Genomic DNA, 26,322 nt, shown 5'->3' with positions numbered 1-26,322 from the left:
CTTTGACGGCCTGTTCTGAGGATCTCTGAGTTACCCATTCCCTCGCGTTAAACTGAAAGCAGCCTGCAGTGATTTATTTTCCGTTAAGTCTTGTGTACTGGTTTTCTGTCTGTACCGGTCACAGTTTCTGTCCGTTCTGGTTTTCTGTCTGTACTTGTCACAGTTTCTGTCCTTCTGGTTTTCTGTCGGTACTGGTTGTTGAATATAAAAACTGGTATAAGGAAAATCACATAAGGGTTTCAAGGCGAGGTGACCCCTACCCCCCCTCCCCCCACCCCTAACCCACTACATACGCACACACACAAACAAAGAAGCCGCTTTTTTATTGTGCTAAAGGGAGATTTCCTACTGGATCAATTGGAAGAAGTTCCTTTTTGTCCGGTCTCTCAGTTTGCCTCACGTTGTTAACCGGAACTTTAATTCACCACTTGCGCAGTTTGAGTCCTTCGGAGCTTGTTCAGTGCCAGCAGGAGAAGATGCTTCTGCAAATATTCGTATCACTGTTCATGAACAGTGTGGCATTGTACAAGAAGTATGGTACACGGAGAAAGAAAGAAAAATAGTTAGAGTCCTCCGAAATATCGTTGCAGCGTTTTTCAAAACCTTTTCCTAATAAATGACAATGTATCCTTTCCTGATATTTCCCGCTGTTCTAAGTTTGGCAAAGAATGGATAAAATGAAATGCACCCCGCATTGAATAATAAGCATGTAGTTTTGAGGATCGATTTTCAAGCTCTCGCTAGTGCCACGCCAGTGTCTCTGCCCTATATGACCTTCTTCAAATGCTGATGCTATTTGGAACCATGAATCGAGGAACACATAAACAAGCCATCCTGATTTGGATATTGCTGAACTTTGAATGCGGTAAGTGGTGACAGTTCATTTCTTATACAGTTGTTCGCTTATTAGCCGGCAGTGATGAGCCGGCGGTTGAATTCAGAATTTACATTTTCACTACGTAAACCGATTGTGTTATATTTTCCTTTAGCAACAATATTTTAATGAGTCTTTTGTAGGGGCATTTGCTTTCAAAATGATGAGACTAAATTTAATGATTTTACATACCCTCTCCTTAAATTGGTTATTTTGGGGAGACAGGGGCTAGAAACCTGGGAGAATAGGGGGAGGGAGGTGGGAGAGCCGAACGAGCGAGAGAAAGAGGGAGAATTATGCAAGAATGCTTAATATTTCGGCGTAATCGAAAAAGGGCTAAAGGGAGAAAGCCAAGAAAAAAGAAGCAGGAGCCGGAAATACAAGGTGTTCTGTTCGAACCCCAAAACAACTTCCTCCTCTTGATAGCAATAACGAACAAATCTTACAGACTTCTGCCTACAATTTTTTCGAGAGCGAAAAGCACATGTTATGACACCCCATAATACTAACTCAACAAAATGTCCCGGTTAGGGTCATAACATTACAGTTCTAGTCTCACTGGGGGTCAAGACGATCTACCGCTGGAGGTTTGGATCGCCTCGGGTAAGGTTTAGCGTGCGAACGGGTTGGACCGGCAGGGTTAGCACCGGAGTATTTTTACAAGTGTGATGTGATTATCGTCTGCTTTATCACTTACAGTAATGATAAAGTAGACGCAGATGTAGTTATACCCGCAACAGTAACATTTTTAATTTAACCCACAGCAATTAAAAACATTTATCCATGACCGGCAAGCTGTAAGAATTAGCCCCACCCCCCCCCCCCCCCCCCCAACATGGCTTCCCCTTACAAATAAAAATAAATAAAAATAAGTGTTGTCTTTTCTTTTTTTCTTTAATACTGGTTAGTGTAAGACACAAAATCTCAGTATACATAGCATGTGTGGGAGGGTCTGATTACTTGTGAGCTTTCTCCAGTCTCGTGAGATTTAATAGTTATGAGTTATTTATGAGAATGTGGTTTTCGTTTTTTTTAGCCTTCACCAGGAACGATGCCTCCTTTTGCTTCAAAAAAGCGACCCATTATAATGTTGTTCTCGAGGGAAAGCTAAAAGCTGGTATTTACACACCTTGGGAGCCAGACCCCAGTGAAGTGAGTCACATGACCATAGACAGGTGCACAGAGCATTGCTGTAGAAATCCCGGTATTGATGTTGTCTTTCTGCTGGATAGGTGAGAGAGAGTGAGCTGTTTCATGCGCATGTCATTTGTAACGTCCTAGTTTGCTTAATTGAAAATAATGTGGGTGATTTTTTTCAAGATGACATACCGGTGGCAGTACTTGGCTTTACCGCTGCAGGATTAGCTCAGTCTGTAGAGTGCTTGACTGCAGAGCGGGAGGTCGCGGATTCGAATCCCGGGGCCGGACCAATACTGCCTTTTCCCTACAAACAGCTAGACCTTCGCATGACTCGGATGACCACGTAAATTTGCGGTCTCGTCTCCACTTGGGGACTTAAAAGTAGTGTCCTTAATTGGCACTTTTTGCTAAATACATTGACACTCAACTAAAGTGCATTTGTTTCACGTAGGGACACAGATATCTTTCGGGGCATTCTGGGTTTTTTGGAGGAATGATGTTGATTTGAAAATAACATAAATGAAGTTAGAAACGATATACACCAACCGTGATGGTGGACTACATGGTATTTGTATACTAATTATTCATTTCATATTTCAATTTTCAACAACTTCCAGATCCAAAATTTTTATACATTAAAGACATTCGAAAAATCATCGAAATATTCTCAAAACATTATTGAATTAAGGATCGACTCCAAAATAAATGAGTCATTTTTGATCGAATGAAATCTCGGCTAGATATTTGAGGAAAAGGGCTGAAATAGACGAAAAATGATGCTTTTACCAGACATATCCCCTTAATTAACACTTCTAATACTGCACTGTAAATTTCCTGTACGCTTTACGGTTTTGTTGCGAAAGATGCTCACGCGATTCATCTAAAGCCTGTTATTCTTAATAGGTTTTCAGAAAGATACTGCTTCTGTGTAAAGTGTCATTCCGATCATCTGTGCTTCTTAAAGAAGATTACACCTCCGCCATCATTTACACCAATTACTGTCACTCTCACAAAAAGTAAGTCATCCGCTAAACAATTCTTAATATAAATATTTGACGGAAGGTCTCCATTAGTGCATAAACACTTGTTGAAAGTGTTTACGCAATCTTCCCACCCTGATACAGTAGATTTCTCACCCTGGCATTGAGGAAACTCTGCTACCCCACCCTTCCAACAGATATTTTTTACCACCCAGAATCCGGGTGGCCACGTGATCAGGTCCGACCAATGGGTCTCTCCACCCGACAACCCGACCACAAGAAAGGAAAAGGAGAGAGAACCTGGGTACGAGGTTAACTTGAACTTTCCAAAACGACTTCCAAAACTGGTTTCTTGCGTATTTTTCTTGTCGAGGGCAAGTTGAATTGATACGAGAGATTGCTTGACGGCTTCGTCATTTTGTTGCTTTGACTATGAATGTGTAAGTGAATATGTCGAGCGCGTCCTCACTGGAAAAAAAAAATCGACCCAAGCAAAGCTTAAAAAGCACAAAAGGTTTTTGATATTCTTATGTTGTACGCTTTTGATTATGCAGGGTTATGCTGCGTGAACACCAATCTTAATACTTTCTTTTTCAGTATTAATGCATACAACATAACGAAAGCAAAGTGTTTTCAAATATTTCATTTTTTATGTAAAATGTTTTTGTTCCGTGGACAATTATTTTTTTCTAAGACAATGCTACATCATGCTTTGTTGTTGTTGTTGTTGATTCTCTTTAAAGTTTTGAAACATCGGAGTAGGCCAACCTATCAGCAGACTTAAGTGTATCCGTCGGAAAATGTTAACGATCTGCAGTTCTCAAGTTTTCAAATTAAATCATTAAATCACTTCGTCTATTGTTTCAATTACGGCGCCTGTTTTTTAAAGTGATAAAGCTTCTACATTTTTTCCTTTTACAACTAAAATAACAGGTAATGCTTTCATTTAATTTATGGGGTCTTTATGGCTGCAAGTAATTGTTTATATTGAGTTTAATTGTTTTCTTCGCGTTTTCTCTTTGTCGTCGTCGTAGTTGAAAGTTATTAGTTTGAGTGCATTCTCATTTATTAAGTTAAACTTTATGGACAGTTTTTTGTACAGACTCTATTTTCTTAAAAATGTTTTAGATCGATCGTTTGGTCGACTGCTTTCATTAGAATTTTTGCCAGACATCACACATTTCTTTCATTCATTAAATCCGATTCGGAAAACTGATAGAAATGTGTACATATAACTGAGCTATAATGAAGTTGTTTTGAAACTAGGCATCGCATACAAATTATTAATAATGAAAATTTTATTGGCTAGCGATTCGAACACAGTCTTGACGTCGTTTTGCTAGTGATTATATTTTTTAATTACACCACTGTGAACTGACATGTTATAAACTGAACGAAACCTTTACTTCAAGGTTGAAAATAATGAATTGGTTTTAACATTTACTTTACCGTAAATATTTTCAAGGCTTTTATTGTCTAGCTGCTATAACTACATGAAAATAATCTAACGGCGACAATTAGATTTTTCCGTCAGTTGTTTCATTTATCATATTTTGGTTAGAAAAAAAAACACGAAGTCTTCAGAAAGTTCATGAATACAAGTCGTCGAGCTAAAGCTGAGGGCTCAGTAGCCATTACATGGTAAGTTGATGAACTATTTCTTAAAAATTTAGAAAAACAAAAAAAATTAGCATTACTGAAGTTTAAACTTTTACAGTGTTTATTCGCGGGCCTGGTGGTGAAAATTACCTTTTATCTGATCTGTTTACTAGTGACAGCGCGGAATACATGTTACTCCTTTCCGTTAATCTACAATTTTCTGCTATAATGCACGAGATGTAGGGATACATTTAAAGCCTATAGAACTTGTTTTACTGAGAACTTGTCGCAGCAACTTGTCTAGCAGTCTAAAATGTCGGGAATGTCCGATCTGTTTTGTTGGGGACTGTAAGGAGACTAAGATTTAATTGCAAAAGTTTCTAGTTATAGATTGCGCCTTGAGTTAAAAGCGCACCCTTAAGCACGTCTAGGCTGTAGCCATGACATGTTTTACTCCAGGTAGCTTCGAACTGATGACAGTCCCACGGGTTTGTCGAGTGTGCGAACAAACTGCAAGCGAATTAAAAGTATTTGGAGCCGTTTGGAGGATGACGACCAGACGGAAAGTAACAGCAAAATCAGGGAGCTTTTAAAAAGCATCCAAGACGACGGCGTGGTAGCGAAGACGTACCGCTAAAAAAATGAATTTGCGGCCTTTTATCTTTATCGCGTTTATTTAGCCTTGCTTAATTTACCAGATGCAGGCAAATTTTTCCTGCGTTGATTTTTTAAGGACTGTATATAAGTTGAAAAAAGTAACACAAAATTCGTCTCCCTATGTTCACGTCCTGATATGAAATGTGGCATTAAGAATTTTCATGCACGCCGTCGTCGTGCAGTGGACATAAAGGAAATACTGTACATACCAAAAAGTGTTATGCCCTGATGAACTGTCACCGCTTAAGACCGCCGTTCGAATTATCGCGGTGCTGCAAATAAAGTCGGGGTATATAGCCAGACTTGAACAATAACGGAAACTTTGTGTTACTCAACTGATTTGTTGGTACCTCTCAGGGTTAATGTGGATTTGAACCACTCCCCAAAAAGATACATTCTGTTACCTTTTCAGGGATGTGTCAAAACTTTACGACAAGCCTCCCTGTCATTATTAGGAGCTAGAAGTGTACCCCTCCCCTGGGATCTTCCCTCCTTTTCATCTTCTTTTTTTTCTTTCCCAACCTCCCCTAGGCTCGTTTGCTCGCTCCAGTCTCGACGAGCTTGCCCGAACTGAAACACTGCAATTAGTCTACTTCGAGTGTTATCAATAAGCATAAAATTTGGGCTACTTCTCAGCATAGCCCAACACAGTTACAGACAGATACTTGACCATACTTTTTAACTGGTATTGGTAAACTATTCTAATTATTTTATTAATCAGCACAACCGGCAAATTCCAAAAAAAGCAGATAGATTCCGTTTTCGGTTGATACATTTCAGAGTAAGCTGTTATTTGAATGATCACCGAATTTGGGATTTCGACGTCCCTAACTGAATTGTGTAGTTAAACCATGTTTATATTTGGCACATCGTGTCTTTTTTACAGACTGAAAGGTCATACTGAGACGTCATCCTAATGCGAGTTTTACTTTCAAAGTTTTCACTTACAGTTGGGACAAATCAGATCAAGTTAAGTGTTCTTAAATCTCGAAATTTGACAACATGTTCTATGAAAAAAGGAAGATGTTGAAGTGTAGCAGTATGCGACATTGGTCGCGTGCAGCCACAAGGCCAGTTTTGTTATCTTCACAGCTTCTGATAAGATTTGGTGTGCTGCACCCATATCTTATCAACTGTGAAGAATTTTCTTATTCGGAGTAACATTTTAAAAAAATGCTATCAACACCTATGGTCAAGCTGTTAATTGCAGTATATTCTTATCGTCAGTCAGATAACAGAAAAATCAATCAAGGATTTTCTTAACAGTTGACGTTGCAGGGGTTTCCAATCCGCACAAATAAGGTTGGTGGAGTAGGAACTCTTCCTTTCGTTTTTCATTTAGATTCTAAGGAAATGCATGCGAAACGCGCCTCTGCAGCACATATTTGAAGTAGAATCAGTGCTACGAGTAGAAAGCAAGTCTGTTGGTCTGAGAATCAGACTCGGAACTTGATCGAGCTGGTCCCCAATTTACACCTCCTATTTCGCCACCAACCATTATCACTACATGGTAGCCCCTGTTTGAATCCTACGCTAAGCTCACTTGCTGGGATTTCATAAGTGTTGTTTTTGAGTTTATGATGTCCACCTCACTGCTGTCTCCACTTTTGAAGGAATTCTTTATTATTATTTAGTCGGATTTCATTCACTGTGCAGCGAAAATAAGTCCATTGTAATAAAACTACTAGTTAATGCAAGTAGCGTATTTCTTTTGTAAGTACTTGAAACTTTCTTCGCAACGCTTTTAGAAATATACCTTAAAAATCAACAGTGCCCTTTGTAAACGCTTAGCAACCTTCAATAAAATATGATTAAAAAATCAACAGGATGTCGATTAAGTTTCAAACTCTGAATTGTAACATTCTTTAGTTTCTATATTCTTTCGCTCTCTACTCGACCTCGGACAAATCCACTTCGGTCTGTTAGCACTTAAAAAGAATACTGATTGCCTTACAATTGAGTGACTCTCCTTTTATTGGAGGGCGAAGGTAAGTATAGAAGAGCTTTTCTTTGTCGTTTCTTCTCTAAAGCTTAAAAATTTTTCTTACAGCAAGAGAGATAAAAGGAAAGAGAAAGGGGCAAAAGATAGCCACAAAACGTTTTTCCTTCGTCTATTAATTTGCTAGTTGTACACCGGCTACTTTCACTTGTTTTCTAGTGTTTTAGGTATCAATGCACAATGTAAATATTTTGTAGAGTAAACCGCTTTTTGTTTGTAGAGTCAATGTCGATTCGCGACCATGTTTTGCTTTTGTGAAATAGACGAAGCTTTCAAAACACTGGGTGTTTACAGCTTGTTACTTTAGGAAAAAAGCTGCTTATTCGTTCATTAAAAGCCATCATAAGTTATTTATGTGCTTTGCGGTAAGTCGACGGAGCAAACAATCCCTACAATTGAACAAATGACGCTCCGTTCTCCTACGCATTCACTTTTCTGTTGAAGACTTTCTTATTTTCTTTTCTCAGGCATTTCTAAGCTTTCTACCACTACGACACCTTTTTCGGATACCTGGACTTTCACGAGGACCAAACCTACAAAATCTAGTACCAAAGTAAGTAACTCAGTACATCTTTGCTTACTCAGTGTAATACTCATAGTTTCGCCTACAAACACGTTATAACAAGTAAAGTAAGAAAGAAAAAACTCTCGAGAATTTTTGTTCTCGTTTAGCCCTAACTATAAGAACTAAATTAATCTTGTAGTGAATTCTTCGATAGTTAACGTGTTGACTGATAAAACTGTGATCGAATGAAAATGATGTGGCGTCAATTATTTTATTTTTATTATTTTTGACGTACTTAAAGGCATTGATAACTAAAAAAGATATATACTTTGAATACTCACGAAGTCTGAGTTTCAACAGAAGTAAACACAATACTCTCGGTTTTTATAATTTTTACTAAAAATAAATTGGGGTTGAGACAATTTCGAAAATGATCGATCGCTGCCTGGGATCATTTTGAATAAGAAAAGGGAGTGAATAAGTAAAGATCGTTTTTGGACTTGACAAGTTTCATGTAATTTCATTTTTTAATCCAATATGACTGTGGAGGTCAACGGCAGACCAAAAGATATATCATAGTCCCATTTAGGCACCCTTCCTCCCCCTGATTCTGTCTGTGTGACCCCCCTGCTCAAGAACTGTCGATTAAGCAGATCACTGCCAGTGATAAGACCAATTGCAATTCAATATGATGATGGTATATAACAATTTTTCTACGTCCTCACAGAATGTATGGCACATTAAGTATTTTTCATTGACCGTTCATTAACAGATAAAGGAAGACGTTCATTTTCTTTTGGTAAAAGCTCGTCTTTTGATTCCGCACAATAAACCTGTTCCCATAAAGAGTCTCTATTTCGATGCCGTTTTCGCTTCCCTAAGTCACTCTGGAGTATGTTTTATTCGCGTTCTTTCTGTGCATCAAATGGTTTTTAGTTCATTGACCTGGTTGTTAGTGTTCAAGGAGTCTCTTGAAAAGGCAGACTGAAATAATAGCAACGGATAAGAATGATTAACCAAACGACCAAGCCGTGACACTCGAGAATCGCTAATTTACTAATCTGCAAAATCATAAATCAGCTCGAAGTCTACCTGGATGTGGAGTATAGAGTTAATGACTAATGAGTGAACAGAGGAATATGGGGTATTTTTCAGAAAACTCTCTCACATGAAGTCTGTTTCAGGCTCACAAAGATTGAGAAGAAGATGAAGTTAAAGGTCTCCTCTCTTATCTCTCTGTCCCTCCAGTTCTCACCCTTTCTTAAAATAATATTCCGTTTTTTTCATCTTTTGACATCCTGTTACCAGGCCGCATATACGGGATATATAACACTGCTTACTTTTTATTTCCGTTTATTATCAGTCCTCCACCGTCAAGCCCGAGCAAACAGAAACAAAAAGAACAACGGAAAGAACCGAAGATGTCACGACAACCTCCGGCAAGACGACGAGTGATCATGGACTCGGACGAAGAACTGGGTCAGAAGCGGAACTCGGGGGACAGCGAAGCAATCCGCGTAAGTTCGTGGTTTACTATAAAGTACTTAATTTTTTTTTCGCTGCTACAAGTATAAAGTGAACAAAAAGCCTTAATTCTTGAGATTGTGTATTTAGTTACGTCAATATGTAATGTGACGCTGGGGTTAGTGTGGTTGGCTACATCAATGGTGAAAAATCAGTGTAGTGACTGTAGTCAGTTATAAACCAGAGTGATCTGAAAGCTAAAACAGAGCTTGTGATTTGTTTCCTTTCCATATTTAAGTATATTTAGTTCGCAGTATTGCTGCCTTCCCGAACGGGAATTAATATCCTCTTTCAGTCTTGTGTGAACTAAAAATTAAACGTTATCCTTTTCTGTTGCATCCCACATTTAAAGAATCCGGTTAACGAACAAAGTCCAAGAAAACTCTCTCTTGGTCACAATTTATAGGCTGATGATTTTCTTCTTCTTTAATTTCCTGTAGAAATTGTTCCGTATGTTCTCTCGAAAGCATAACCCAAACACAGCTCTTCTTCTTCGCTACGCTGTTTGTTTTTTCCTTGGAGGACTAGTTGGCCTTATTCCTTACTTAGTTTTTGTCATTGAACTCTGTAAAGGTTTGTCTCCTAGCCTTTTTTTCTACCTTCTTTACACACTGTCACTTGTTTAAACACGAAAACTTAACATTGCCTTACTGACGTCTTCTGGAGGAAAGCCACAAGGTTTTTCTCATCATTCTTCCCGGTTTTTTCTTGCTCTTATTCTGTATAATCAGTTTGGTTTGAAACATCTTGCCTTCAGTTTCTATCAACAGACCCATCGAGGTCTGTGAGATATGTGTGAGATAACTTTGAGTTATTGTTGCCGATAACTGAAGAATGAATGAAATTCTCGAGGTTTTCCTCTAGAAATTATTACTGATCTTTCATGGCTCGCCCAGGACGTCCCAAGATCACACTAAAATCGGTTTACCGAATTATTTGTTTTCACCTCCACTCCTTATATTCTCAGTCGGTTGAATGCTTACTATTTGGTCCCAATTGCTTAGTACTGAACTGATCTCCAGACATCTCTCATGTATTTTAAAACTGGCGAACGCAAATGGGACGAGATAAAGTGAGGACGATCTATCGATCGTATAACCTTTCTGTCATTCTTTGCCCTTGTTCCTTATACTGGTAAATCTGGAGTGGTACGAGATGATCCTAACCAACATTCCTTTCAACTTTGCTTTACATTAACACTATGGCTTATATCGATAACAAATTCTAAAAAAAAAGTAAGTTCCGAAGAGATCGCCGGTACCTTTTCTCTTACATGGTTTCTTGTAATACTCACTCACTGTTTACAGCTAATTTAGAAGTAAGAAACGCTCATCTGCCTGAGCTTAATGGATATTCCCAAGGAAAACAAGAGCCAAGTAACAAGGCAGTCACGCCTTATAATGGAATCAACCGTGTGAGCGAATCGATAACAACAACATCTAATATTGGTATGTTTATCCTGACTTTGGAGTCGACAGTGAATAATCTAAGTTGATCTCTATCTTTCGAACAGCTTTTTTTTTGTCCCGCAGTACAAAGTTTTTTCGTCCGGCAGTTAGTAAAAAATCTCTTTAAATAGGAGTTTAGATCGGTTTTAATTAGCCTTATTATTACTTCATTGTTTTATGTTTATTTTTTTCCAATTTTATAGGTATTTTACCACTTATTGTTGACATATTGTATCGCATTTTATTGCTCATTGCATTCTTACCTTTTAAACTATCTTTAAGCGTTTGTAATATATTTGTGCAAATTTTATGTTTTACTAGCACTTGAAAATGACCTTGGAGAGGTCGAAACGTCGCGACTTTTTATCGCTAGCTTTTATCACAAAATTTAGTAGGAGGAGCAAAATGAGTCTTAAGAAGTTTATGAGAAAATAATTTGCCAGTAAATTTAATATAACAGATAGGAAATCGCTTATAATAACTCATTTTTTCTCTTTAAGAGAAAAAAGTAAAACTGATTATTAGAAATCGACTTTCTTGGCTAAGACTTTATCATAGTAGTATACATGGCGCTATTAGAGTATTGCCTCAAGCGTCATATCACTCACTGCTTAGAACCCTATTTTTTCCCTTTCTCTTTTTTAGGAATAAACATTACAACACCCAATGTGAGTTCAACTGGACCCACTACACCGCGCCCAACACGAACAGTAAAAACGCAAAGAAAAGGTAAACGAAAAAATAGAAAGAAATAGGATTCAAACCTCAGTTTCTTATTTAACAGATCTAGCTCCTTGGTAGCCAACTGGTAGTGGACACAATCTCTTTTTAAGGGGTAAATCTGGTTGTTCTTCCTGGGAAACGGCTTCGATTTCAGAAGGAAATAAAAAAGGATAAAAAAAAGTTTTCCACGGCTCATAAACCAGTACTTAGTCTGCTCAAATGAGCTCAGGGGCATTTTGTTTTGGTGGTCAACTATCTGTCCACTAATTATTCCCTTCATATTATTTTGTTCATAATTTTTGTCAACCCCCACCGTATCCAATATTTTCCAGTTTTCCATAATTTAAACTTTCCCCACCCCATTTTAAATGCTTTTGAAATCATAAATGATTTTGAAAAATCATACAAAAATTCTCACACATTCATTGAACCAATGAATGAAATAGACCATTTTAAGAATATTTCCTCAGTAATCTGGTCTTTGAACGGATGCGAGGCCTGGAGGTGACTTTGTATATTTTTCAGTTGTAAATGATTACATTCACTGGCTTGTTTGCTTTTGGATGAGAGTTATCCGAATGGCACATAAAAGTCAGCCAGGCCTACAACTAGTCGAAAAGCTGGCTACGCCCCTGGCTGTCAAAAAAATTAAACAATAAAAAGGCTTTGCACAACAAACACAAGGTGCAAACAAACTACAAGTTTATACAAACGCCGAGTTCACGAGCCCAAGTTTTCGAAAAAATGGCGGCGCGTATTATAGGTCCAACTTTTTCGCGCGGGAACTGTGTACGCGCGTCAAGCTCGATCGATTACAAATCCCGCGAAGGCGGGAACCACCGCCATTTGGAAGGAAAGCAAGACGGTTTGCAAAAATGTACTTTACATTTTCTCCCGAGCCTGATCACTAATTGCCAAGGTAGAAAAAGGCTAAAGGCGCTTGATATGTTATAATTCTTCTATGAAAAATCACAAGTATAAATCTGTTTTGGTTACTTTGTTTTTCTTTTCAGCCGAAGGAACCGGTAATGACGATATCTCGCTTCAGTGTCCTGGTGCTTTAAAGATCATCCGCGTGGCCGCATTTGGAATTCCCGGCGACAACAATACCGTGAGCGACTTTGACAAACACTGTCATGCTAATCTTGCACAAGTTGACGGAACAAACGTCTGCATCGTGAGTCTGAAACGAGTTTACAAAACCAGCTATCCTCCATTCATAAAGACAATTGTAACGTACACTTGCTCATACACAGAAGAGGTCAGCTAACAATCATCGACAAGAGCCGCCCGGGTATACCGGGTCAAAAGATCATATTACTGGAAAATGTGTGTCATCAAAAACTGTTTCCTGGAAATGTGTGGAAATAGCTTGTGAAGAAAGCACACTCCGATTTTTGTACTTACTTAACTTGATGAAGGAGCTAAATTTGATAATAATAGTTTTTGGATTGTGTTTCCAGACCTTTACAGCTTATTCCCAGTCTCTCTTCTTTTCTTTGCAGTTTTCTCCTTTCTCGTTTAAAACCGCAGGAAAGCAAGAGTAGCCTTCGGAGGAGGCAAGCGCTGCATTTGGCTAGGGTACAGATTTGAACATAGGAACATCGAGTGACCGTAGAGATTGGCTTACAGCCAGTTACAGCGAAAATACGTGATAAGAGTTATAAACATTTCGGTGTAAATTCTAATAAAATAGTCGTTTCTACTGAAAATTTTGAGGAAGCAAAAATTCTGGCGAGGGTGCTTGAGGGTTTGTTTAAATTACCGCAGCAGGATTAGCTCAGTTGGTAGAGCGCTTGACTGCAGAGCAGGGGGCCGGGGTCTTGAAATAACTAAGAAATGAAAGGACTTCTATTGCACTGCAAGCAGGCAGGACTACGCGTTGCCCGGATAACCGAAAAAAATGGCGGTGCCGTCTCCAGACGTAAAAATGGTGTCCCCAGTTTAATATTACTTTCGTGCTAAATACATTGACCACACTCAAAATAATGAAGTGTATTTTTTTTGGTGCCCAAGCACCTATTTCGGAGACGGCGACTTCAAAAAAAAAAACTGCACGATTATTGCAAAGCTTCTTTTTTAGCCTCCTCCATCAAGACTTAAAAGATAAATAAAATCATATTCTTTCTTCTTAGAATTTACAACAACACGTCGTAGTAATTATAGGAATTTTTACTTGGTACAGTCCTAGTTACAACTCTTTCTCTCCCGGGAGAAGTGCTGTCTTCTCCGTCCGCTTCTTCTTTCCTGCCAAAAATTCGAAATCTTCATGGAAAGAAGTAATCTTTTAGTTTTTTAGCTTTTAGGCTCGAAAAATTTTTTTTCGACAGTTGACGGTTTTGTGCTTATAATGTAAAAAAAAAAAATACCACTTAGCAACAGTACACATTGTTCTCGCTTTATTAACGCCTTTCTTGATAAAGAATCACACAATAATTGTGATTTATTTATAACAAAGTTTGCTATTTTTCTTTTTTTTTTCTCTTTGCTTTTTTTGCAACTTGAAAATGACAGTTTTAGAACTCGCTGCCTCCCCTAAAACTGGAATGACTAGAAGCACAAACTACCGTAATTGGCGAATCAACAAAAAAGAGACAATATTTTGATCACCGTATTACTGTATTAAAAGCTAGGAAATTCTTAAACAGCGTCTTACACAATTCCGTACCCCTAACAGTTGGAGTCCTAGGTCAATTCTACTGGTTTACCTAACCGAAAGCAAACAGGACACCGGGTAAAACAGCTTGAGCTTGCTTGACACTTTTGCATTTTTTACCATTTTAACTGGTGATCTGGTGAAAAAAATCAGTTCAATCATTGTAGCAACAAACAATGGCGTTCTTAAAAAGATTGTTGTTAATATGGATCCTACACGTTTCTCTGGATTTCTCAAACGCTGTCTTGGCAGACGATGATCGATCACAGGCTGAGGTGAATGGGAAACTTTCCTCTTTTCTCCGTAGAGCTGTTAGTTTACCGCTTCTAGGAGCAGGAAAAAAGAAACTTTGCCAGGAAGGACAAGGAAATGCAATAGACGTGCCAAACCCACCAGAATTCGTTTATCGAACAGATTTTCGCCCTCCGAGCATTGTTTTCAAAAAAGGGATGGAAAGCTTAGGCAAGAATGATGGCTTACTTGATCATATGAAAGGGGTATCCACTCACTACGGTCCGAAGAAAAACAGTCTTTTTGTGTCCACATCAGCTGTAGAAGCAAACTGTATAGAATGGGCAAGGGTGCAAATGAAGAACAACAAGAATCAACGATCTATCTACGTGTACAAAATAAGAGCCAACGAAAATTATTACAGTATGGAGAAGTCATTGATGAACGCTTTTGCTGTGAGCGGTAACGCGGAATTTAAGACCCAAGCAGAGAACGTCGCTAAGTTCTATTCGGAATGGGAAGCTTGCGGAGGAGTCAAACCTGAAGAGGTTGTAAGCGAGACTGAGTATCAACGAGACCCAGCCCAACCGGCAATGTTGAAGCCAGTCCAAACTGAAGTTAATCCAAAATTCTCTCAGCAGCCTACCCGCGGAAACCAGCATTCTTTTGTTCCTAAAGCACTCAGGATGAAGGTTGCGTGATTGCAGGAGCCACGGGTGCGGATTCACGTAGGATATTTTATAGTTAAAATCCTTAGGATGTTTAGGCAGTTACGGTCTTAAAAGGCGTTCTTGAATGCTGTCCTAGGCTATTTGGGGCAGCAAGAAGTCAACAGAATTTTTTTGACAAACGTACGTTGAATTGCTGTAAGTAGCGGAATATAAATGTATGAGTATGTACCATGGCGAACTGAGTTTAAAGTAGAGCGTTATAAGTAGTCAGTATCTCCGTCCGACGTTATACATCAGATACAAAAGCCAGTCATTTATGTGTGCAATCAACAAAAAGGGATCGCTTACCACTAGAAAGAAAATAATTAGCAAGGAAAAAAAAAGAGATGACTATAGGCTGTTGTCATATTAAATGTAATAGCTAGATACGCGGCACCCGAAGCCAAATATTGGCTTATAGCAAAACATAACGTGTTTATTCAAGATGAGGAAAATAAAAGTTTAAAGCATCTTGAAAAGGAAAACTGGAGGTTGACTCTATGACGTTTGCCTAAAATAAAAAGATAAAACAGATATAAGCTATGTACCATATAAAATATATAAAATAAGACATTTAAATTCAAAATTATTTACAGGATATTAATTGGATCACTAATGATCAATGATAACAATAGATGAACAAGACGAAGGGGCTCAGTGCATTTGGCTAATTAATTATCGCTACAACCCTAAGTTTCTTAATTTTATGTACTGCTGGTCAGCAACTGGATAGAGTGAGCGTTCTGAAAAATAATGTAAGATGAGCTCTGCCAGGGTTAAAGAAAGCGGAACGCTCTCCGTCGGCGCCGTGAGTGATTGAGACGACTCTCAACAAATATGGCAAGACGATTTTAATATTAAAAGAGATAGTTACAATTTTCCTTAACTGAGTTTAACCAAAACTGCAAATCTTTATCTCTTTTAATACTCCAAAGTTCTTATTCATTTTTTGCCTGACATTTTCTCTCTGTTCCTCGTCTTTTCTTCCTTAGTTTCTCTCTTTGTTTTCTCCTCTCTTACTTCTCTTTTTCTTTCTCAGCGGTTTTACGTCTCAAATTTGATCTTTCTCCTTTCTCCGTTTAATTACAGATTTTTCTATTTAAATGCTCTATCCTTTTAACACTAAAGGTAGAAATTAATTATAAACGAAAACTAAGGTTAAGTTGGGTACAAGATGTCCGACCAGTAAGGTGTAATTCAGCTGATTCCAGCAAAATAAACTCTTAACATGTAAAATTGTTTTTCCCAACAGCGCGCGCTCTCATTGGTTACGTCGAGGTCACATGACATCTCACAATGAAACTTTTTCCCGCCAAAATCTCTGAGCACCTGTGAGCGGGCAACACTACAAAATCTATGACGTCAGATGGTAACAGTGCACTGTTACCCGCGAATGTTGACCAACGACCACCGTTACAGCGAGGTTATTCCTGCTTCAAAATTTCCAGCTATGTAACATATCATTTAATGCCTGGTCCCTCGGGAAACAGTGAATTTTGTTTCCGTCGAATCTCAATGTTTTTCTCAGCTGCGCCTTGGGAAACATTGAGGAACATTGACATCTGTTTCCCTCGGAACCAGTCATTAGGGAGCTTAAGCGACGGCGACGGCGACGGCATCGAGAACGGCAACAAAGCAGTAGGTTTAGATAAGCAAAACAACAACTTTGCACGTGTATCATGTGTACATTTCTTTGTCGTCACTGCACGACTATGACGTGAAACTTCCTAATTTCACGTTTTTTGAAGAACGTGAACTCAAGAGAGGAAGAGGTTCAAACTCTCTGGTCAAGTGTTGGCGCTGTCGAATAACGTTCGCATTTGTTTGGAGAAAAAACGTCGATTCTCTCTGTACTCTTCGTGTTAAATAAACTAAAAACTGTCTAATTTTACTTTTTTGTTCGTCGTCTTCTTCTTTCTTCTTGTGTGGTTCTCGAGTCGATTTATGCTCATTTAAGGGGTTTTATTCCCTATATTTAAAGGTTACGCAACAGTGCCGAAGCTCATATTTCACGGTTGCTAGTATCACTTCCTCGGGGTCCCAAGGAATGTCCGATTTTAAAAATGAGCCGTTTTTTTTTTGTGGCACAAATCGCCCTCAGATGTCGTCAGCGAGCGCGCAAGATATCGCATTGGTGATGTTCAGTCTTTGAAAGCTTTGAAGTTCTTTGCTTAGCTTCCGCAAGAGTATTTTATTTCCAATTATTTTAAGAACTGGGCATTAAGCTGCCACATGTTTGCGTGAACGAATTCTACCCATGTCAGCAATATATCTAAGGAGGGATTTGAAAATAGCTAATGAGGGTGTCTAGTAGTGTACAATAACACCCCTTTTACAGAATTGATATCTTTTTAATTACATAGAAAAGTCTGAGGAAATAATTAAATTCTTTAAGTTAAACTTATTCACCTCTATAATAACTAAGAGATCAGAAAACTAAGACTTACACAAAAATTACTGAAAAATGGCAACATAGAATCTTCAATTGAAATAAGCCCTCTGCATTTTTAGATCTGAAAAAAAGTTAAAGAGAGTTAAGAAAAGAAAAAGTTATAGAAAGATCTTCTATCTGCTTTCTGTGAAAAATTTCACCTTCGACTACCATTTCTGCTGCTAGTGGAATTGATGTTTCACAAGTAAATACTGAGCGAAAAAGGTTTTGAATAAGCTTGATTGTTTCAAGTAATTATAATTGGCGTTAATATTATATTGTAAGTGTAATCACAGTCAAAAATATTTATAGGAATCGCATATTGTTTCCTGGTAGAAATCAGTTTGCAGCACCTCGACTCAGTCTTAAGGGGATGTTGCACGGGACGATTCGTAACGACGATTTTCAGCTCAACACAGCGTTGCAATGTTGGAACAGCGTTGCAGCCATTTGAAACAATGTCGCAACAATGCTGCAACGCTGTGTTGCGCTAAAAATCGTCGTTTCGAATCGTCCCTTGTAACATCACCTTTACTCTGCGTCATGGTATCTCCGTTTCTTCTCAAGCACGTGCATGACACACGAGTCGGGTGTGATCTTCTTTGATCTGACTTGAAGTGACCAATTGAACATTCAATCTTGGCAACAGTATCTCACTAGGTCGCTTAATTGAATGTGAAGTTTTTGAACAAGCAACTTCTTAAATACACCAATCCGCGATAAAAGCTAAAATGGAAAAACAGCTTCATTGGCTAAAGTCTTTTTTCACTTATTTCGCTTATTGGTTCTAAATTAAAGTAAACAACTTAAAAAATAAACAAGTTCGTATCTATCACTGCTAATAATAAAAGCGTTGAGAAAAAGCAGACATGAAACGTATAAAATGTTCAGAAAAATCTTTAACCTTAAGTGACATTGTTACAAAGAGTATGTCAAAATCTCTCCATTTGGATAGTACTGTTCAAACGGTCTCCCATAATACTTTTCAAGGAAGCTTCTTAGAAACCCACTGTGTGCGAAAACTACAATATTTGTCTCAGGTCGGTTTTGAAGAAAATCGTGAAATCGCTCCATTCTTTCCTGAAAATGACTTCCTTTGAAGGTTTCTCCCAACTTGCATGTTCCATTGTTTAAGACAAATTCGTAGCATTTTATTGGATCTGTTAGTTGACCCTTTAGCTTTTCATCCACATACCACCAAACTTTGGGAGGCACATTGCTGAAATCAACTGTTGGATACATCTTGACCAGGTCTTCTTTCAGAGTTCCAATGTCACAGAGCGATTCTCCTATCTCGCGGCAAAGATGTGAAGCAACCACATTTTGATCTCCATAGGTCAGTAAACAGGTCTCGATTGCTCTGCTCAAAGGAGAAGTGATGGCGACTTCTGCATTGAGATCCCGAATTTTCTGTTGTATCGTCAACGCCTGTTTTTTGCCATAAGTGCTCAAGGGCGCATCCAAGAGAGCATCGCTCTGTAGTCCTTTGTCGAAGCGCGTCAAGTTGTGTTCGTCTTCAGCTTCGTTCCAGGTAGATTGGAAGTGTCGAACAAAGTGGACGGTTTTACTCTTTGACGGCATGGCTAATACTCGTTTCAAACGTTAGTAACTGCTGCCGAGCTGAACAGAATAATGATCGAGTAAGTTAAAAGATGGAGTTAAGTATAAGAAATAAATTCGACTTTGTCACGGCGGTTGTACCACGTGTGAAATCAAGTCGTGCTACTGCCGTGAAGCTCTGTTAGCGTTGCCGTGGTTCCGTAGCACGTGTTGATTTCAAACGTAGTGTTATGGCCGTGACAAAGTCGATTTATTTATTTATTCATTCCAGCGACCTAGTCTGGTAATGTTGTCAAGATCGAATGTTCAATAGGTCACTTGAGGGCAAAGTAAAAATCACACCACGACTTGTGTGCAATGCACGTGCTTGGAAAGAAACGGAGATACATCACGCCTAGAGCTCACATGAGGCATTGTGGTTCTGGGTTGGAGGTGCTTAAAAAATTAGGATTTTCTTTCTAAAACCGTTTTCACCTGAGTGAGGTGGAACATCAATTCGACACGCAACAGAAATGGCAGTCGAAGGCGCAGTTTTTACAGAGGGGATAACAAACCTTTTTCTCTCTGATCTGTGGAGTTCTTTCTTTAATCTTTTGAGCCTCTTTCGCCGTTTAAAAACGCAGGAAGCTTATTTCGATGGAAGTCTCTTTTTTAACATATTTGTTCAATAATTTTTGACAAGTTGAAATGAGTTTAACTTAGAATATTTAATTATTTAATTTTCTCGTTTTTTTCCGTCTAATTAAAAATAAATCCTGTAAGAGGTGTGTTATCAAAAACCCTTTTTCACTTTCTGATTCCAGAGGCCGAAGGTACTCCAAGTTCACGACTGCATGAGAATCTTTGTTGTATAACATACTTAATAAGTCAAGCTAATAGCTGGACTTTTGAAACTGGCCATGGATTGGAGTTAACGAATCCATGTTGGAGATTTTTCGCCCTTATGACCAGGAATAAGGCCTTGCCTGATCATGTCATCATGATTCACCGAAAGTAACCGGCACGTAAGTCGCAAAAATAAAATGTGAATATTGACAGCCAAGAAGAGCAACAGAAGAAGTCACTTTGCTCTTTAACCTAGCGAAAAAGGAAAGAAAAGGTAAACCAGCTATTAGCCACTGAATCTTTTAATGACAAAATAAAAATGAATTTTTTTCAGTTTGAGTAAGCTATGTAATTTTAATGTTCAATGCTAAGCATTTTTTAATACAGACTGATTTGGCGCTAACTGCGTTTGGGTCAAAATTAAAAACAAAGAAAAACAAAAACTAGGGAAACAAGTCTAGGATTAACAAGGAATTTTATTAATAAAATATCGTGTTCGTGCTCAGGACGGTACGTAAAGAAATTGCGGCAGTGCTTCTGAAATATTAGTTAATATTTATTGTACGCGTGTTTTCTATTTTAAATTCTTTTTCTGTAACATGGCTTGCTTGTTTTACTATGGTCTGTATCTTGGTTGTATTAGCTATGCGCTTTTTTCTTTTGTTTAATAAATCTATAAAAAAAACCCTCAACCGTAAATAGCCGAAAATGATTAAAACGTGTCCAAAACGTTGTTTCCCGGTGGGCAACAGCTATTTACCCGTGGGTAAAATCGCTAGACTAGACTTTCTCAAAGTCCTTTGCTTCTTGTTTTGGTTTCGGTAGTAAAGCATAAAAAATTTCTAGCTGGCGCTTTGCGCTCGAGAAAATTTTGAGCTCGACTTGTGGGCAAGTCTATGACAGACCCTATTAAACTTGAAAGTCTCTTCATCAGAATTAAAGGAAAGCTTTTAATATTTTTGCAACTCAATAACGCAACTTTATTTAAGCATGCAGAAACAATTTTTCGTCAATTTTACAAAGGGTAGCTAGCAGAAATCGTTATATACACAGTTGAACCTTCCTGGGAACACGCGAAGGGGAGAGGTGGGATCCTCTCCTTTTTTCCCTTGTGCACGCGCTCGTCCTCGAAATTTTCAGCTCTCCTTATAAAATTCTCTAGCAGGAGAATCACTTTATTTTGAAACAAACGCACCATGGGAGCAACATTACTGGGTCTATACTGATCCACAATCAGTTGCCATCTTTTATCTTGGATTGTATTTTCCTTCATCAGACGTCAAGATACTGCCAAACAAGTGTAGTAGGCTTTAATAGAGTTAACAAAAAAAAAAGTACTGTCGTCGGGATGGCCTAAAGGTGACCGCGCACGCTTAATCGGAGGTTTGCTGAATTGAAAATTCTTAATTTTCTACAATTACTTCGGGACTTTGATCACTGGGCGCTTGATAGAGGGTGGCCGCTTGATGGGAGTTCAAACTCCCTTGTCAAGTGTCGGCGCTGTTGAGTAGCCTTCGGATTTGTTAAGAGAAAAAGCGTCGATCCTCTCTGTACGCTTCGTATATGGAGAGATTTAAATAAACTAATAACTGTCTAATTTACTTGCTTCTTCGTCTTCTTCTTCTTCTTTCTTGTGTGCTTCGAATTCTCGACTCGATTTATGCCCATTTTAGGGCTTTTATTCCCAGTTTATTAGAAGGTTACGCAACTGGGCCGAAGCTCGTATTTCACGATTACATTAACATTACATTAGCATTTAGTATCATTCCGCAGGATTCCAGGGAATGTCCAAGTTAAAAAATGAGCCTGTTTTCTTTTTTTCTGGCACAAATCACCCTCAGATGTCGTCAGTGTTTGCGCAAGGACCAAATGTAGAATAGGTGAGCGGACTGAAGCGCATTGGTAATGTTCAGTCTTCGTAAGCTTTGAAGTTCTTTGTTTAGCTTTCGCAAGATGTATTTCATTTCCAATTATTTTTAAGAACCGAGCATGGACCTTCCACCTTTACGCGAACAAATTCTACCAATGTCGGGGGGAGCTCTTGCCCATGTCAGGAATATATCTAAGGAGGGATTTGGAAACAGCGAATGATGGTCTACAGTAGTGTACAATTACACACCTCTTACAGGATTGATATCTTTTTAATTATATCGAAAAGTCTGGGGAAATAATTAAACTCTCTAAGTTTAACTTCTTTACCTCTATAATAACTAGGAGTACACAAAAATTACTGAAAAATGGCAACTAGAATATTCAATTAGCTTCAATTGAAATAAGCTCTCTTTTTTAGATCTGAAAAAAGGTTCAAGATAGTTAAGAAAAGAAATATTTACAGATCAAAGAGCAAAAGATTTTCTATTTGCTTGCTGTGAAAAATTTCTTCTTCGGCTGCCACTTCTGTTGCAAGTGGAATTGATGTTTCTCAAGTAAATATACCGAAGAAGGTTTTGAACAAGCTTGTTTGTTTCGAGTAAATCGCGTTAATATTATATTGTAAGTATAATCACAGTCAAAAAATATTTATAGGAATCATATATTGTTTCCTCCAGTCGTAGAAATCAGTTTGCAGCACCTCGACCGCGTCTTACTCTGCGTCACGTGAGCTGTGGGCGTGCTTCAGTTCCCTGTGATATGTCCGTTTCTTCACAAGCACGTGCACGGCACACGAGTTGGGTGTGATCTTCTTTGCTCTGACTCGGAATTAAAGTGACCTATTGAACATACGAATCTTGACAACAGTATCTCACCAGGTCGCTTAATTTTATGTTAAGTTTTTGAACAAGTAACTTTTTAAAAACGCCATGATTATCAATCCGCGATAAACCGCAACGAGAGCTAAAACGAAAATCAGCTTATAATAAACAAGACAAAATCTACACAAGTCCTTTACCTGGTACTTTATAAATAGCGTTGAGAAAAAGGAGATATAAAAACTTACGTATATTAAAAATGTTGAGAGAATTCTTTAACCTTAAGTGACATTGTTACAAAGAGTATGTCAAAATCTCTCCATTTGGATAGTACTGTTCAAATGGTCTCCCATAATATTTTTCAAGGAAGCTTCTTAGAAACCCACTGTGTGCGAAAACTACAATATTTGATTCAGGTCGGTTTTGAAGAAAATCGTGGAATCGCTCCATTCTTTCCTGAAAATGACTTCCTTTGAAGGTTTCTCCCAACTTGCATGTTCCATTGTTTAAAACAAATTCATAGCATTTTATTGGATCTGTTAGTTGACCCTTAAGCTTTTCATCCACATACCACCAAACTTTGGGAGGCACATTGCTGAAATCAACTGTTGGATACATCTTGACCAGGTCTTCTTTCAGAGTTCCAATGTCACAGAGCGATTCTCCTATCTCGCGGCAAAGATGTGAAGCAACCACATTTTGATCTCCATAGGTCAGTAAACAGGTCTCGATTGCTCTGCTCAAAGGAGAAGTGATGGCGACTTCTGCATTGAGATCCTGAATTTTCTGTTGTATCGTCAACGCCTGTTTTTTGCCATAAGTGCTCAAGGGCGCATCCAAGAGAGCATCGCTCTGTAGTCCTTTGTCGAAGCGCGTCAAGTTGTGTTCGTCTTCAGCTTCGTTCCAGGTAGATTGGAAGTGTCGAACAAAGTGGACGGTTTTACTCTTTGACGGCATGGCTAATACTCGTTTCAAACGTTAGTAACTGCTGCCGAGCTGAACAGAATAATGATCGAGTAAGTTAAAAGATGGAGTTAAGTATAAGAAATAAATTCGACTTTGTCACGGCGGTTGTACCACGTGTGAAATCAGGTCGTGCTACTGCCGTGAAGGACCGGAAAGCGTTGCCATGCTTTCTTTGGCAAACGTCGTGGGTCCACCGTGACAAAGTCGAATTATTTATTTATTCATTTAAAAAGGCTATGTAGACGAAGAACTACTGTGTGGATGTGCTACCTGCAAATCGTTATTTATTTATTTAATTCCTACCTTTTAACAAAGCTAAAACTTTTTTTCGCACCAATTGATCATGAATTCCTAAAATAATGGTCCAGTTTTGTTATTTACGACTGTATTTAGGCATTGAAACCGTTTCCTGCTGGTCTTTTGCAACGAATGGCACGGATGGACATGAATTAAAACTTGAAAAAGATGGGCCAACCTTTTCAAGTTTTAATGCTAATGCCTCCAAAAAAAAACACCAAAAAAATTACGTTACAGGAGCATTTTGTGTTTGGGTAAACTGGCACTATGTAATGACTTCACCATAGAATTGACGTAAAACTTAATTATTCAGGTATCGTTGTCAAGATCGCGATCGAAGGTTCAATGGGTCACTTCAAGTCAGAGTAAAGAAAAATCACGTCACGGCTAGTGTGCACTGCACGTGCTTGAAAAGAAACGGAGATACCACAGGGAACTGAATCACGTCTAGAGCTCAGCGAGGCATTGTGGAACTGGGTCAAAAAAAAATTTAAAAAAGTTAGTACTGATAGACCATACAGACCTCTCACGTGACGAGTCCATGTTGAGATTTCTCGCCCTTATATGCCGGATCATGTCATCGTGATTTACAGAAAGTAACATGTAAGTATAAATACTGGGGTAAAATGTGATTGCAGTCAAGAAGAGCAACGTACAGAAGCAGTCAATATACTTATAAACCTTGCGAAAAAGGAAAGGAAAGGTAAACCAACGATTAGCCTCTGAATCTTTTTATGACAAAATAAACTGCTTATTCCTGCTTGAGTAAGCTATATGATTTCAATATTCAATGCTAAGCATATTTTTATTACAGATATTTAGCGCTTACTGCGTTTGAGTCAAAAGTAAAAAAAGAAACTAGGAAAACAATTTTATGGCAGGGCACCAAGAAATTTTTTAAATGAAGGGCTTAATAGATCCAAGCTTCTATTCTTGTTCAGTACCGTACACCGCTAAAGAAATTGCAGCTCTTCAACTGTAAATAGCAGAAAATGGTAATATGGGAGATGGAGTGCGTTCGATGTCCTAGAATTAAAGGACATTTTTTTAAAATAAGGTTTTGTAATTTTAACTCAATTTTATTTTTAATTATAGTTTACGTCACTACCGGATGTGACTTTGGATGGGCCATAGTACAGTCAACTGTCTCTCTAAAACGGTCACCTTTTGGACAGGTACCAATTGTCTGTCTTAGAGAGATGTCCGTCTTACAGAGATTCAAACAAGTAGAGTAAAGAAAGTAGGGACTAGCTTTGGGTCTCCATTTTACAGAGGTGTCCGTTATGAGAGTTGTTGAATGCAGTCCCCTCCACCATCTATGGATGGGTAAAGATGGAATTGAACAAGATAGCTTCGCTATTGACCTTGAGAGAAGAGATTTGTGCGCAGATGTCTCCAGGGAGGGGGGGGGGGGGGGTGGGTGCAGTCAACAAGCTCTATATGGGGAGGCTTCGCCCCGAGGCCCAACCCCTTTTTGACAGGAATGGTATCTCCTATGTACACCCTATATTGAAAAAAGGTACCCCTTTAACATGCCTATTTTGATAAGAATAAATGACTAAATCAGGAAGTCTTTTGCCATTTTCGTGTAACATTTAATAAATTAAAATGATATGGCCACAAGGCGTGTCTGTTGGAAACAGTTTAAACCAAGGCCCTTTTAAATACTTTTTAAAATGATAGATTTTCCTTCCCTTTCATATACTTCGCATCGTAAATTCCCCACCCATTTATACACCTGACGCCTGAAACTAGGCACCCCTATTAGGTGGAGCCTCCCGGTCCCCGTATAGGCCAGAACCCCTTATTGAGTGGAGAGTTGTCTTTGTAGGGTGGCTAAATCTTAGAAGTAGAGAAGTGAGTTGGATGAACCAACGGTGCAGTACAATTAGGTCAATTAGGAATTTTAGGCACGGAAGCTCTTGGAGTTAAGCGGTCAGGTGAGTAGTCTTCACTCCCGGGTGTATTCAGCAAAGTTTTTTTAAGGGGAGTCCTACCCCTTACCTTTTACAATTCATTTTTTACAGACAGCATACCTTCCATGTGAATGAGAATAACTCACTAACCGGAAGTCTTCTTGTCATTTCGTACGACGCATTGTTTAATAAACTGATTAAACAGTGTGATAGCCATAAGTTCAAAGATCATGGCTGTATGCTAACCCTGATTTAACCCTTTAAGCCCTGATATACACCAACAAATTCTCCAAACTGACCTTCATACATTTCCTTAAAAAATTAGTTGAGGGAATTTGGTAAAAGATCAAAGCATTTTCCCTGAGATGATCATTTTATTAAATCTGATAACCTTTACTTTTGCTAATGTATTGACATTGTGAGGAGAAAACTGATGTTGGTCACTCTTGGGACTTAACCGGGTGTGGATCCATTAAGGTTTTTAAATGCGGTTTTCTCACTCATTCATGAGCACTATTGCGGTGTAGGGAACCCTCTTATTCACCCCCTCCCCCGATCAAGAAGACCACAATCACAATAGTCACCACAATA

The 26,322-nt window shown here is 38.5% G+C and overlaps 3 protein-coding genes across 4 annotated transcripts; 1 reads left to right on the top strand and 2 right to left on the bottom strand.

The window, feature by feature from the left end:
* Positions 1-755: 755 nt before the first annotated feature.
* LOC140952106 (uncharacterized) lies at positions 756-12,890 on the top strand. 2 transcript variants are annotated; one of them, XM_073401531.1, is made up of 8 exons: positions 756-865; positions 1,911-2,106; positions 2,918-3,030; positions 7,717-7,802; positions 9,118-9,271; positions 10,586-10,726; positions 11,372-11,455; positions 12,463-12,890. In XM_073401531.1, exons 1-8 carry the CDS (start codon positions 784-786, stop codon positions 12,717-12,719), a joined length of 1,113 nt encoding a protein of 370 aa, XP_073257632.1. In that variant the 5' UTR covers positions 756-783; the 3' UTR covers positions 12,720-12,890. The 2 variants fall into 2 exon arrangements, with proteins under 2 accessions (XP_073257632.1, XP_073257633.1); XM_073401532.1 differs by lacking the exon at positions 10,586-10,726.
* A 5,505-nt stretch (positions 12,891-18,395) lies between these two features.
* On the bottom strand, positions 18,396-19,058 carry LOC140953384 (uncharacterized). The gene has a single exon (XM_073402867.1). The coding sequence runs from the start codon at positions 19,056-19,058 to the stop codon at positions 18,396-18,398; it is 663 nt and encodes a 220-aa protein (XP_073258968.1).
* Positions 19,059-22,846: 3,788 nt separating this feature from the next.
* On the bottom strand, positions 22,847-23,509 carry LOC140953383 (uncharacterized). Its single transcript, XM_073402866.1, has one exon. The coding sequence runs from the start codon at positions 23,507-23,509 to the stop codon at positions 22,847-22,849; it is 663 nt and encodes a 220-aa protein (XP_073258967.1).
* Between the last annotated feature and the right edge of the window lie 2,813 nt (positions 23,510-26,322).

This window comes from Porites lutea, chromosome 11, assembly GCF_958299795.1.
Source record: "Porites lutea chromosome 11, jaPorLute2.1, whole genome shotgun sequence".
In the NCBI taxonomy this organism is placed as follows: domain Eukaryota; kingdom Metazoa; phylum Cnidaria; class Anthozoa; order Scleractinia; family Poritidae; genus Porites; species Porites lutea.
This window is presented reverse-complemented; position numbering and strand designations above follow the sequence as displayed.

What these genes read in the sequence shown, in the direction of transcription:
- LOC140953384 (XM_073402867.1), bottom strand. Translation starts at nt 19,058, where the DNA reads ATGCCGTCAAAGAGTAAAACCGTCCACTTTGTTCGACACTTCCAATCT.
- LOC140953383 (XM_073402866.1), bottom strand. Translation starts at nt 23,509, where the DNA reads ATGCCGTCAAAGAGTAAAACCGTCCACTTTGTTCGACACTTCCAATCT.
- LOC140952106 (XM_073401531.1), top strand. Translation starts at nt 784, where the DNA reads ATGCTGATGCTATTTGGAACCATGAATCGAGGAACACATAAACAAGCC. An exon ending in GTTGTCTTTCTGCTGGATAG is followed by an intron (nt 2,107 to 2,917) that starts GTGAGAGAGAGT and finishes TATTCTTAATAG; the next exon opens with GTTTTCAGAAAGATACTGCT. An exon ending in GGGACAGCGAAGCAATCCGC is followed by an intron (nt 9,272 to 10,585) that starts GTAAGTTCGTGG and finishes CACTGTTTACAG; the next exon opens with CTAATTTAGAAGTAAGAAAC.